General features: G+C 39.0%; 1 protein-coding gene across 1 annotated transcript; it reads left to right on the top strand.

The window, feature by feature from the left end:
- The first annotated feature begins 895 nt into the window (after nucleotides 1-895).
- LOC148913951 (uncharacterized) lies at nucleotides 896-9013 on the top strand. The gene is made up of 4 exons (XM_089025646.1): nucleotides 896-1005; nucleotides 1300-6955; nucleotides 7325-7930; nucleotides 8144-9013. The coding sequence occupies exons 2-4, from the start codon at nucleotides 1469-1471 to the stop codon at nucleotides 8525-8527; spliced, it is 6477 nt and encodes a 2158-aa protein (XP_088881772.1). The 5' UTR covers nucleotides 896-1005; nucleotides 1300-1468; the 3' UTR covers nucleotides 8528-9013.
- Nucleotides 9014-14532: the final 5519 nt, after the last annotated feature.

Below are 14532 nucleotides of genomic sequence, written 5' to 3'. Positions count from 1 at the left end.
AGAAGAGCTTCAAAGAAAACTCGCTCAGTAAACATCGTGACAGGATTCTATTTACATATCGAACGCCGGCTGTCAGGTTCATATGCAAATTAGTTTCACAAAATATTACACAAAATATTACGCAGCCTGCATCGTTTTCACAAAATATTACACAGCCTGAGGCGCTTTCACAAAATATTACACAGATGTGAAAAAACTTGTGTAAAATCATCGCCTAGGAATCCATCCCAAGAGGGGGTGGTTGGGGTCGATTTCGTGAAATATTTCGTAGATTATGTCAGGATAATAAGGAATATCCTTATTCAGCCGACAAAACATCCACTCGGCTTTTGTCATATCAGAAACCTCAGGAATAGACTTACCGGTAATTTCAGACAAAAGATAGGGAATAGCTTTGTAATATTTCCCTAGCTTTAATTTTTTCAACGTTTTCCGTAGACTTTGTGGGGTTGGCTCTTCTAAATGGTCTATGATTTTCTTCTTTACTTCGTCGCTTAAATATATCGGATGTAAACCTTGGATATGACTCATCCAGTCCCTGAAGTATTTTATTCTCTTATATGGCGTTTTCTTACGACCTCCATTGGCGTAATACTGCTCTCTGGTAGCATTTGGTACGGCATTACGAATATTCTTACCACACTCGTAACACTGTGCTGACGTGTCGTCTTCTATTTGCATTTTCTTACCACAACACCAGAAAAACTTGGGCTTAGGTATGTTAACTTTGGATCTTAGGCAAATTATACAGAAGTCATTGGTGAACTTTTTACATTCATGCATATTCCCGCTGCCGGCGCCTTCCTTAAACCGCCTGTAAAACCCGTAAATCTTTGACATTGACCGCGAGTCCCCCTTACTGCTGCTCAGCTGTCAATCATCCTACCCAAGCACAAGCTGTATTAGTACGTCTGTGTGTTTAGGTGATGGAAGATGTAAGGATATTTACAGGTCTGCAGGGACGATTTGTCAAGCTGCAAAGGATATCTGTGACCAACCAGAAAGGTGAGTCTGTTCATGATATCTATGATGAAAAATATCACTCGAAATAATTGCTAATGAATAAAATGCCTACTCATACAGTCATTTTTCCGAAATTTGGGTAAAGATATTGCAAAAGCCATGGCCAGTTGTTTTTCTCCACTACTGGGCTGTGAATAATGTAGCAATAGTAGAGACACCAACAAGAATGAAGGGGTTTGTAATATCCTCTGGCTAGGTTATTAATATATTACTAATTAAGGAAGGAAAATCATAAGATGCCAATGGCAAACGGTATTTCTTTACTAACATTTGCAGATGTGATGGTCAACTTGGTTCATGCCCTGCAGCGGGTACAGATCCCATAACAATTACAACTGGCACAGTTGACTTTCAAAACTCGGCTTACACTTCCTCTGCCTCGTACCAACACATCACCAGTGTCCTCTACTTTAAGATCAATAGTTTCAGCATCAGCTGCGGACATATGACATTCAAATGGTATTTACTAAACGGTTCATCTGCATGTAATACTGCCACAAGCACCAAAGGACAGCTGTCAAATACCAACACAAAGCAGTCAATTACTGGGCTGACTCTCCAAGATACTAAAACCTACAAGCTAGCGATACAAGCAGTGGACATGAGAGGAGGCACACGACCATTAGTATGTACCAGTGCTATAACCATAGACACGTCTGTCCCACAAAATGGCTGGGTACGAGATGGTTCTACAGCAGATATCGACTATCAGTCTACTAAAACCATAACAGCAAACTGGGGAGGGTTTATAATTAGAAACGGTGTCCAAAAATACGAATGGAAAGTCAGTTATGTTGCTTTTGGTGGTAGTAACACGGTGGAACTTCTATCCTTGACAAGTACCGGAGTAAGTACCAGTGCCTCCAAGGTCTTTAGTAATATTGCTGATGGATCAAGAATCAAAGTGCTCGTAAGAGCGTATACCAAGGCAGGCCTCTATAGTGAATGCACAAGTGACGGAGTAGTTGTGGATTTGTCTAAGCCAATAGCAGCAAGGGTTAACGATGGTTCTCAAACGGGTGTTGATGTTACGTATGCTAAATGGACCAATACGTTCAGTGTTAACTGGGCTTCCTTTACAGACCCTCACAGTGAAATGTTGTACTATGAATGGGCTGTTAAACGAGATGGAGCTGGCCTGATATCAGCTTACACGAAAACGGCTCTGAACCGCTCTAGTTCAGCTTCTGGACTCAATTTGGTTTCAGGAGAACGTTATTGTGCTGTTGTAAAAGGTTACAATAAGGCTAAACTGTTTGTAGAATCATCTTCGAACTGCGTTCTGATAGACCGTGATCCTCCTCGCGCAGGAAGTGTAAACGATGGCGATGCAAATGACATTCAGCATCAGTCAAATGGTACATCTATATCAGCTAACTGGAATGGCTTTAGTGACGGCAGCAAAGGTAGTGGTATTGTAGGATATCAGTACAAGATCAGTGACAGTAGGAATAATGATGTCGTAGGATGGACATCAGTTGGTATGAAAGCATCAATAAGCCATAGTGGACTTTCCTTGACAAATGGAGTAAAGTACTTTGTTACTGTCAAAGCAATTGACGCTGTTGGACTAGCAACAGAAGTAAAGAGTAATGGAGTCATAGTGGATACAACACGACCTGTGTTTACAGGCGAGGTGACGGTTAGAGGATATAAAGACTTTATCAATTCAACTGCGTGTGTGTATGTATCAAGTAAAACTACGCTACAAGTAAAGTGGAACGGGTTTTCGGATGGTCATAGTGGGCTGAATCACTACGAATGGGCAGTCATTCCAGCATCAAGAAATGTTACAGCTAGAGATTTTACACGAGTATCTGGATCAAGTTTGACAACATCTGGATCGTTTTCAGGTCTCAACATGGTAGATGGAAGTACGTACCGTGTGGTAATACGAGCCTATAACAGAGCTCTTCTTTACAAAGACGCTTCTTCTGTTCTTGTCATCCCCGATTCTTCCCCACCACAAGATGGAATTGTATCTGATGGTTCAAATGCTGGCTCCGATTATGATTACCAAGCAAGTCTTGCATATGTCAAAGCAGGATGGACAGCATTCAAAGAACCTCACACTGGCATCAGACAATATTACTATGCTGTTGGAAGCTGTATCCAAGGCAACTATCACGTGACGGGTAATAGTTTTATTAAGGCGTCGCCAGCATCTACGTCATTCTTTCTTCAAAACCTCAATCTAGTCAACGGCCAGCGATACTGCACCAAAGTAAAAGCAGAAAACATGGCTGGACTCTTCAGCAAAGAGGTTTCTTCTGATGGCTTTATGGTTGATGTTACAGTTCCTGTTACTCGTGAAGCACGAGTGATCGATGGTGTGACACAGGCAGATATTGATTATCAGAGTAACGTGACAGAGATGTCAGCAAGCTGGGAAGGCGTTAGCGATCCTGAATCAGGTATCAAATACTATGAATATGGCATCAGTAGGAACCGAGCTGGCGTTCCAGATGTTGCACCATTCAAGAATAATGGCTTACAGACAAATGCTCGTGCGACTGGGCTTTTCTTACACGAAGATGTTTACTATTTTATAGTTTGTGCAGTCAACAATGCTAGTCTGAGAAACTGTTTAAGTTCGGATGGTGTTTTTATCGACACTACACCACCTAACAAGGGAATTGTCAACGATGGAGTCCTCGAACCAGATCTAAAATATCAGTCCTCTTTGACCAGCATGGCTGCAAACTGGGAAGGAATATGGGATTTACAAAGTCAGATAGAGAGATTTGAATGGGCAATCAAAGACAACGTCAGTGGTAATGCAGCACTTCCCTTTACCGATGTGGGACTTGCTACACATGTTAAAAACGACAACCCTCTTACGCTGATAAACGGAAGAACCTATCAAGTACACTTGAAGATCTATAATCATGCTGGAGCTGTAAGGCAAATCACCTCAGATGGTGTCACCGTCGATAACACTGCTCCACAACCAAGCATTATATATCCAGGATCTCCTGGCAACACTGATTGGACTTATAACAGGAATGACAACACCTTCTACACCTCAAAAACATCCAACATTTTTGTGTACTGGGATTCATTTGCCGAGCCAGAAAGCAAAGTGTGGTTCTACAAATGGGCCATTGGTACCTCAAAATGTGGAACACAAGTACAGCCACTCATTAATATTGGTGGATTGACAACTGCGAATATTTCGATGTCCGATCTGAACCTTCGGCAAGGCGTTAAGTATTATGTTACTGTGACTGCACGAAACAAGGCTGACTTATTGTCTCGCAGTTGTTCAGATGCGATGCTAATGGACAATACGCTGCCTAATGCTGGCTCGGTTAGCGTTGGCCGTGCAGACGAACATCAGAAGTACGTTGGATCTGAGATGGTTCATATTTATTGGAACGACTTTACAGACCATGAAAGCGGTGTTGATTTTTGCAATATTTATGTGACAAATACTTCATCAACTATTTTTATCAACAAAGTGCTGAACATGTCAACTGGGATGACCAGCGTGTCGAATAGAGTGTTTGTACCTGGACAGGAATACAAAGCACTCGTTAAATGTTTCAACAATGCACAACTGTTTTTATCTCATTCATCCAACTCTTTTATAATTGATGTATCTGCACCTTTACCTCAAGGACCAGTATCTGCTGGGTATTCACATGATGACACCTTGCAGTATCAAGCTGTCAACAATAGCATCACCATCACCTGGCAACCTTTCAATGACCAGGAAAGTCCAATAAAAGAATATTGGATAGCGGTGGGGACTTCGCCTTTAGGACACAATGTTGTACCCATGTCAAATAATCATTTGTCAACAGAGTCAATAAGAACTGACTTAAATCTGGCCCAAGGCGTTATCTACTATATCACTGTTTATGGAGTTAATGCTGCAGGTTTGAATGCTACTCTTCAAGCTCTTCCTCTACGTATTGATGTCACTCCCGCTATATCATCTGATGTAAACATAAAGGATGGATGGGGTGGTGAGGATTGGGATTTCTTCACCCAAAAGGAACCAGTTAGTGGACATTGGGAAGAGGTATCTGACCCCGAAAGTGGCATAGTCAAAAGTGAATACTGCTTAGGACTCAAGCCCTTTGGATGTCAAATTCAAAAGAAGAGAGATATTGGTAACAAAACATCGTTTACATGCCGTGAATGCAAGGTCAATCCAGGAGAACGAGTTTATCTTACAGTTCAACTTACCAATGGTGCTGGGTTATCAGTGACTCAAGTGTCCAATGGGATGCTTCTTGACTCGACCCCGCCTGTAACTAGCAAACTCATTGATGGTGATGACCCGTCTGGTAATGACATCGATACCGCATTGTTTGATTGGAATGTAACGGTGACGTGGCAAGGCGTTGAAGACAGAGAAAGTGGTGTAAAGCAATGCAAGTGGAGTATAGTAGACTATGAATACAAAGAACTGTTTTCTGTAAACATATCTGGGCCATTCAAACTGGGACAAAAGCAAGTCTTGTATGCTGAACAAAAATACAGCTCTTTGCCATTTAATAGCAGTCGCTTGTACTACAACATGATCGAATGTAGCAATGGTGCAAGACTAAATGCTGTGTTTCGTTCTGATGGATTCCGTGTCGTGTCTGAGTGGCCCATACCTGCTTCTGTTCGGGACGGGTATGCGAAGAAAAAAGATATTGATTACATTACAAGCACAAAAGACGTTGGGGCAAACTGGGACGCCTTTAGAGCTGATCAACGCGACCCTGTCATCGAATACTTGTGGGCGATAGGAACAACGCCTGGTAGTGAAGATGTGATGAAGTACAAGAGTGGAGGATTGAGTCTACACGATAAGGTAACCTTGGCAGCTGATGAACCTGACCTTGACATATTAAATACGGGACAGAAGTATTACATCACAGTCAAAGCAGTATCTGCTAGTGGAATGACCTCAACTCGATCATCTAATGGTTTTACTGTAGACATTACACCACCAGTCAAATCAGATGTTGACGTCACATTCGTTGTTTCTGACCAATCAGCAGGCAAGGTCGATCTGCGCATTGATTGGTCAGGCGTTAGTGACAACGAGAGTGACATAATGGATTCAGAATACTGTGTTGGAAAAACGCCTGGTAACTGTTTAACAGATAAGTATTCTGCTGGAGGTGAAACTACAGCGGTACTGGCGTCGTTTACACCAATTTCATTAGCCAATTACTACGCTTTGGTGATCGTGCGAAACAAGGCAGGTCTTGCTTCAGTCTTGACGTCGAGGAAAATAATCATAGATACGTCACCACCGTCACGTGGTCAAGTGATTGACGGGACTGGACGTCATGTAGATTTCATGAACGTAACAAACACTATGTCCTCCCAGTGGGCCGGGTTTGAAGACAGGGATACAAATGTCAAGAACTGCACGTGGAAGCTGATACAGCAATCTGTTTCAAGTGATGGGTCTTATTTCGGTAATGACAGCATAGTATTTGAAGAAACAGTCAGCTCACGAGGAAGCGAAACTCGTCATGGATTAAGCCTCAGTCCTGGATCTCGGTACCTGAACCAGGTCACCTGTGCTAATAGAGACGGTTTTACTGTTACATCGGTGTCCAATGGTGTCATTATTGATGTTACTCCACCCACATCAGGAACTGTATTTGATGGAGATGATGTCTCCAACGACATCGATTTCATGTCTGGAGGCACTGAAGTCAAAATAATATGGCGTGGATTCAAGGATGACGAAAGTGGTATTATGGGTTATCGATGGGCATTAGGAACCTCTCCTGGGAAAGATGACGTCGTTGGATTCCGTGACGTAGGCAAGCAAAGACAAAGGTTAGCAGCAAATGTTAGTCTCTCTCCCATTGGTGCATATTATGTTACTGTAGAAGCAAAGAATCAAGCAGGGATGACGTCTCAGGGATGGTCTGATGGGTTCGTGGTTGACGTCACTCCACCTGAAATTTTGCAGGTAAAGAAAGAAGTACTTTCTCGACCATCTCTCTGTTTTTTATTTTCATATGATTTTTTGTTTTTTAATTTAGGCCACGTCCACACGTATCCGGAAATTTTTGTATCTGCAAATTATTTTTTGCGGATACGAAAATGTTTGCGTCCACACGCAGCGTATTCGAATCGTTTTCACCGTCCACACGTATCCGTTTTCGTAAAATTTGCGGATACGGACACGAAAATTTCCGGACACGTGTGGACGCAACCCGTATCCGTAAAAAAAAATTGCGGATACAAAAATTTGCGGATACGTGTGGACGGGGCCTTATATTTTTGTGTTTTCAGTTTAATAAGAACTGCGGATTTATTGATTTCCCTTTTTTTATAGCTCATACGTGGTAGCAAGGCTTGGATTGGCCCTGACGATAGGATCTCTGCAACCTGGCAGACACGTGATCCAGAGAGCTTGGTGAAGAACACTGAATACTGTGTTGGTACCACCCCCAACGGATGTCAAATCCAACCCATGAAATCACTTCCTACAAACAGTACACAAGTAACGTGTACTGAGTGCAAGTTGAGTCATTCAGTCAAATATTACGTGACGATAAGAGTATGGAATCAAGCTGGCCTATATTCTATCGACACAACAAAGGGAGTCCAGGCTGACTTGACCCCACCACTCCCCGGACAGGTTATACCTCGTGATGACGTCATCTCATGTTTACGAGATTGTACTCTATTAACCAACGTCAGTGGCTTTATCGATCCAGAAAGTGGTTTGGGTATTTGTCAGTTTGCGATACGTACGAACAGTTCACAGTATGTCGTACCCTTTACTAACTTCACTCAGCTTACATACGTCCAAGCCAGCGGTCTTACACTCATACCTGGTCAGCGGTACTACACTATTGTAAGATGCGTTAATAATGCTGGGCTTTCTACGAATGCAACCTCTGATGGTGTCCTGGTTGATGTTACTCCACCGAACAAGGTAAGATTGAACATTTATTTCCATTACAGTTCTCTGGCCATGGGTAATGCTTTCTGATTTCATCCACTTTCTTTTCTGGCTTTCATCTTTGGGCATTACTACGAAAGAAAGAATTAATACTCAAGAGAATGACACGTGGCAAACTATCACCCCAACTGACTCGGTCTACAAGGCAAATACGATAACTTATAGCCTAATGTTTCTCTTTCCCAGGGTGTAGTGATCGTCAGTCCTGACCGAACACACGATGTCTACGGCATCCACTCCAGTTGTCATCTTTACAACTCAACAATGCGCATTCATTGGTCAGGGTTTTATGACACCGAGTCCAGCATTACTGGATTCCGAGTCGCTGCCGGCAGACAAGCAAATGTTACTAACATTCTCTCATTTATTGATGTTGGTATAACAACAAGCTTTTTCCTAGACATCGGACCAAGTGAAGGTTTATTTTCTGGTGACATTGTCTATGTCTTAGTTGAGGCTCGTAATGCTGCAGGCCTAACAACACGGGCTGTGTCATCACCTACGAGGCTTGTGGCAGCCGACAACGAACAATATTCACAAGAAGGAGACTTCTTCTGCTTGGATGTCTAATTCTTTATTCAAAAGCGAATGAAGAATTCCTTCAGTTACGAGTTTCTTGGGACCGTGTATTCATGTGTAATTGGCCACTTTTAAAACGAGTGAAGGACTGGGAACGAGTATAAAGAAGGTATTGATATGAATTAATCCCGCTTATTAAAAAATATTTCCATGACGAGAAAGAGCACATCAAAACGAACAGGTTTCTGTAGTTTGGCTTCGATTGGCTAAATAACAGCTAAACTATAAGCAATTTTTTGAGAGGTTTGGGAGGTTGCTACACAAAAGGGATAAAATCCAAAATCTTGGAATTCCAGAAATTTACTAATTTCGATGTACTCTTTCTTGTTATGGTGTTTATTTTTTAACTAAATTAATTCTAAAGACTCGTTCCTAGTCCTAAACTATTTTCTAAAGTGGACAATATACATGCGCATCAGCATGTTGATATATAATAACAAAAGTTTCTCATTATTCACCAGATTTAGACTTCCATTTATTAGTTTTGGTTTGGCCAGCATATTAACTTGTAAAACGCATTCGAACAGCAAAGAGTGTAGATACAACGATAATTACTGTTTCGCAAATTTTTGTTTTTTAATTTATCGCTTTTATTATAAACTACAAGGTAGTAGGAGTACAGTTGACTAGTAGGAAATGGTTAAACTCGCAATGACTAGACATAGGCATTACTTTTGGAACTTGACACACGAATCAGATGCATACAGCGTTGACTAGCGTGGGTATAAACAAAACGGCATAAGAGGAACGACAAACAAAAGATGTTTGCACTCAAACTACACCACATTTCACTATGTTCGCTTAGTTATCAGAAAAGGTCTATTTGTCAGTCAATCGGAAGAGGTTACATTTTGCATCTTATTATTATACTCACAGTGGGGCCCTTGTAATTGTTCTAAAGATATATTGCAAAAGTCGCACACACTTTCGAAAGAGCGACGAGTATACTCTTGTTGGCATTTTCTATTTCAGACCACGTGTTATTCCCTAGAGTATCGTTTCTTTGTTTAACGGCTGTGCATGAGAAGGATCTGAATCTTATTTTCAGAAGAATGACACGTTGTCTGAAATGGGAGGTCTATTTCTCTATTTGCTCTTGCATTTGATAGAGGCATGCGTCACCTTTTGTGTTAACTCTACATAGACCAAAATAAAATTACTGATCACTAATCCTGGCATTATCCTAGCATTATAGATATATGTACATAAAATCTGCGAAAGTCTTATGTTTGAATGCACGAGGAGTCTATCAGGTGCGTTATAACAGGTAATCATTCAGTGGTCAACAAAACCGATCGAGCAAAGCCGGAGAGCAACAGAGACAAAAAAACAAAAAAAAAAACGTTTAAGTAGATACGAATGAAAAAGCGTCTGCAAAAGCGTGGGATTCAGAATGTTTTTCAACCATTTAAGAGCGTTTTAGTGCAAAACGAAACGTGCGCTTCATTGAATATGCAAAATCATTGGTGAGTAAGCACTTTTCAGCACATTTAGCTAGTTTTATCGGCAGCATATGCGAAGCGTTTTGGGGTCATTAGTAGAAAACACTTGACTGAGTTAATAAAGTCAAGTTGCAAGAATTAGTTTAAGATCTTAAAAAGTGAACGTTTTGGCATTTTGTCAAGCGCATTGTGCATATTCCACTTGATTAGCACTCGAATATGAATATGCGCAGATGCTTTTCAGCTAGCGTTACCTAACTAGCATTGGTTATTGCGGTAATTTAAAATCAAGAAAAAAAGAAATTAAAAAAACGTGTACAATAAGAGCATACGGTAATTAAGACTTTCAAACACTTATTGTGTTTAAAAAGTCTACGCAGAGTCTAAATTACCCTCAAATATGAATAAATATATAGATGACAAAAACGACGGAGTAATTTGGTTTATTGTAATCCATAACACCTGTCATGTTTCTATCGATAGTTATGGCTCACTTAGCCGTTGGTCTGGCTACGTATATATGAATGTTCACGTATTAGCATACAAAATGAACGTATAATATCATATATAATCTTCTTTGAAAGAAAAACTGATATGCAAAGTGTCTCTCTCTTTCAAGGCTGTCACTACGACTTGGAACTCCTATAAAATGAGAGCAGATAAACAGAAATCTTTATTTCAGTAGGTAAGGCGAACCTTTCTTTTATTATAACAATAATAATCGAAATAATAATCGATTATTATTATAACAATAATAATCTGAAACGTTGCTAAGCGTTTGATATTCAAAATAAATTAGAATCCCTTTCGTAAGAGTAAATATTTATTTCGGTTCTGTTTCGTATGGATTTTAGAATTACACGAGTAGAAACTGCCCTCCATGCGAACTTTCCCTACTTAAGTTATTTATCTGCTTGTTATCCAAACAAAAGGCTAAACATTATATTCTTCAAGTTTGCTAGGCCTTTGTATGTTTGAGTTCCGTTTTATTATTGTTAAACTTAAACACGCCTAAAGCTTTAAAAAAGTTAGTAATCTATGTATGTAAAATCCATTTGTCAGAAAACAGTGACGTCATTCGACAGCCTTCTTAATTTTACAAATTCCCTATTTCTCATTACGGTATTTCAGCCTAGAAACGGATTGGCTTATAAAACAAAGCAGCATATATATATAATTATCGTAATAATAATGGGCATATATAAATTACATTAACATTACAATGCCTTATTTGATGGCAAATTCTTTCATAGGATGTGTGTAACCGTTCATCGTTCATCGTTTTACTCTGACCGACTGCCTGACGGGTTAGATCTAGAAATCGGATACCCAGAAATGCCAGCACTATGCAAGGGATGCCAACACATCGACATAGAAAAATCCATGACATACCAAGTAAGTAGAATAGGAAGATTACAGCGAAGGCTCTTTAATTAACATAAATTCAAAGACGAACCAGGCATGACTACAATAACAAATTTATATATGTAGCTAAAAACATTTAAACGGAGTAGTTATTTGAAGCTTCCTCATAGAGTTGTATTTAAAGAAGCTACTTCGTACAGAATAATGCTTTTTAGATTTCTTTAACCAGAAAAAAATGGATTAAGATTTTATAAAAGACTACCTGATCTAAAATTTGATTTTCTGTATGTCATGATCAAGTTTACGACATCTTTCCTGTAGCAACTGACATGACTCAAAATTCAAGGCAACACCTGTGAATACAATTGTAGGTTTTATATCAACAACTTTATTAGGTAGTTCGATCTTTCTAAGTTCTAACATTGTTTTTTCTACACCATAGAAATACATGCCAAGTGAGTTTAGGGATGCGAATGGGTAACAGGCACTGAAATATTTTTAGGGATGAAGGATAACAGGCAACAAATAAATTTTAGTGTAAGGGATACGAAACTGATTCACAAGAGAATATTAAGTAAGAGAGCGCATCTCCCATACATGGGTCTGTAACCATGAAAGTTTTTTGAAAATCTATTTTTAGCTCCGCGCGCAAGCCTGAGCTATTTTTAGTATGCGATTCCTGCATGATTGTTCAGAGTTGTAGTGACTTCAATGTGAGAGAAAAATGTTTAGTTTCCGACGAGAAAAATTTCTTCAAAGTCCGTAAAAAGTTAAAATTAAACATCATGTATTCTTCATAGACGAATTAAACATTAATTTAACAATTGATGTAAAAGAACATTGAAAAAGATCAAATCAGGATGGTTTTCAGCATACGAACAAGCTAAAAACAGCGAAGACGACAGGGAAGGAAACCGCGAAAAAAATAGCGAAGAACCTACAGTGAACACAGCGAATAAAGCATTTATCCTAGCGTTTTCGATAGTAAATAGAGTTTAAGTTCAAGTGATTATAAGAAGATGATGAACAAGACGAGTAATTTGTTTCACACACGAATCAGAACAAACTATTTGCAACGAAATGTACCGAAGAAAAATTACTGTTATACAGAGGGAAAAAACTACAAAAGGCACTTAAATGATTTTTTACAATTATTTAATAGGTTTAGCTTGCCAAAATACGATATGTCACTTTATGCAAAAGAAATTGTCCATTGAGAAAAGGTGAATTAATCAAAAAGTTTGACTATTAAAACTAGGACTTTCTTTCATATTTACGTGCTTGAAGCCGGGCATTGGACTTGCGATTTTTTCCGCCAGATGCTCTCAGTTTGGCGTATTTGTGCCTTTATGTTTAATTCTTCTATTCGGAGCAACTGGACTGTTTTAAGCTATCTCAAAACCTCTTCTTTATACTGGTAAACAACTGATTCCAACAGTAAATGCTAAATTTTCTCTCAAGCTTAAAGTGAATTTTTGACATCAAATTCAACAAGTTTGTTCATCGAAAATCCTCTTTCGTAAACAAGTCCAATCTACCTTCATTTTAGATGTCCATAAGATAACTTGTCATTTTGAAAACATTGAAGCTCAGGCCAGAAGTACGTGTTCTTGGAACCCAGCAATATAATTTACTGTATTTCAGTTTAAGTGGATAATTCTGGACAACTTACACACTCATTTATAACTGCAATCAACTCCAAAAAGTGAGCTTCAATCGAGCGACCACTGTTTTGATTGAACTAAAACAAGCTTGAATGATGTTGTCTCAGATGAGTATTTTTTACATGTGCTGTTTCTGGATTCCTTTAAAAACCTTTCAGAATTTCTCAAGGAATTCCTCTAACACATTTTCTCGTCTAATTGAATAAAGTTTGGTTTGTCAACTGCATGAACCCTGCTTTTTCACTGCCGATCTCGATGTACCCATGACGTCACTACAATCTGCCCAATCAGGAATCGCATGCTAAAATAGCTCAGGCTTGCGCTCGGAGCTAAAAATAGATTTTCAGAAAACTTTCATGGGGCACAGGGATGTGCTCTCTTACTTCATATTCTCTTGTGATTCATTATTGTAAGTCATAAATAAGTAACATTCAGGAGAAAAATGAAATTAAGCAATTTAAAGAAATGATCTTGGTAATTTCTGTTCTGATAAATATCGAAATATGACTTTACCCCCTCCCCCAGAAAGGATCTCAATACAAACCAGTCGTCACCATAGGAACGTGGGTCACCATAGAAACGTTGGTCTCGGCAATTCACAACGTGCGTTATGTATCTCTAAATCATAGTCGTCAATATCAGCCGTATTCGTCACTACTGTAGCTGTTCATTTTGATAGAATTTGACCACTGTTAACTGATCAATAAAAAATCTATGTTTTGTCTTGGGAAAAATATAAACTTATTTATTCGGCTATAAAAATTCAGACTTTCGGCCATAAATAATGCATATAGTTATTGCTATAATTAGTGACTTTAGATATGAATCATGAATATATCAAGTAATCAAGATGCCATAGAACGTTAGTCAGCTAATGGATGAATGGCTAACTATAAGCAGATGGAAGACATTAGTAATAATGACAAATATAACTAAAATAGCTATAGGTTAATATCCATGCGGAAGGATAATTTTGTGAGTGTATTACAATGCACTTGTGTTTTATCTGGTGTTGCTATTACTGGAAAAATAAATTTTCAGTATGAGGGATAACTCCGAACTAGTGTGGACCGATAAAAGGAGCATGAAGCTAAAATTATCAAATTACTCCAGTAAAACGACCAATTTATATACGAAAGAAAACTTTGCTAGTGTCCTAAATGGCAACAACTTTGGGCTGGTAGAACTACGACTGGTACAACTAAAAGAGGGGAAAAATCAATTTCAAAGATTTTAGTGTCATCTATACAAAAAAGGTGAAGAAAAAGTGATCATAGGGTCACTATCTTGACCTTAAATGATAATAGAAAAATTAATTGCAGTCGATTTTTCCTATTTTATTTTCACATTTTACTTTTGTTTGAGTTTATAGCTCTTTGTGCTTTTATACATTAATCTCTCAGAGAAGGAAAAAGTCCGAAAAAAAGGTCGAAAAAATAGTAGAAGAAAGTTGAAGAAGACTTTCAAGGGCTAAAAAGCCTGAATTTGTGGACGAAAGAGTACTGAAAAGGTATATGATGATGCG

This window comes from Actinia tenebrosa, unplaced genomic scaffold, assembly GCF_029948245.1.
Source record: "Actinia tenebrosa isolate PJP-AT-01 unplaced genomic scaffold, QUT_ActTen_1.0 PGA_scaffold0__85_contigs__length_37466705, whole genome shotgun sequence".
In the NCBI taxonomy this organism is placed as follows: domain Eukaryota; kingdom Metazoa; phylum Cnidaria; class Anthozoa; order Actiniaria; family Actiniidae; genus Actinia; species Actinia tenebrosa.
The sequence above is the reverse complement of the archived record's forward strand: the minus strand, read 5'-3'. Positions and strand labels throughout refer to the sequence as shown.

Coding starts and splice junctions, on each gene's coding strand:
- LOC148913951 (XM_089025646.1), top strand. CDS start 1,469: ATGACATTCAAATGGTATTTACTAAACGGTTCATCTGCATGTAATACT. Junction 6,956..7,324: donor CTCCACCTGAAATTTTGCAG/GTAAAGAAAGAA, acceptor CTTTTTTTATAG/CTCATACGTGGTAGCAAGGC. Junction 7,931..8,143: donor ATGTTACTCCACCGAACAAG/GTAAGATTGAAC, acceptor TCTCTTTCCCAG/GGTGTAGTGATCGTCAGTCC.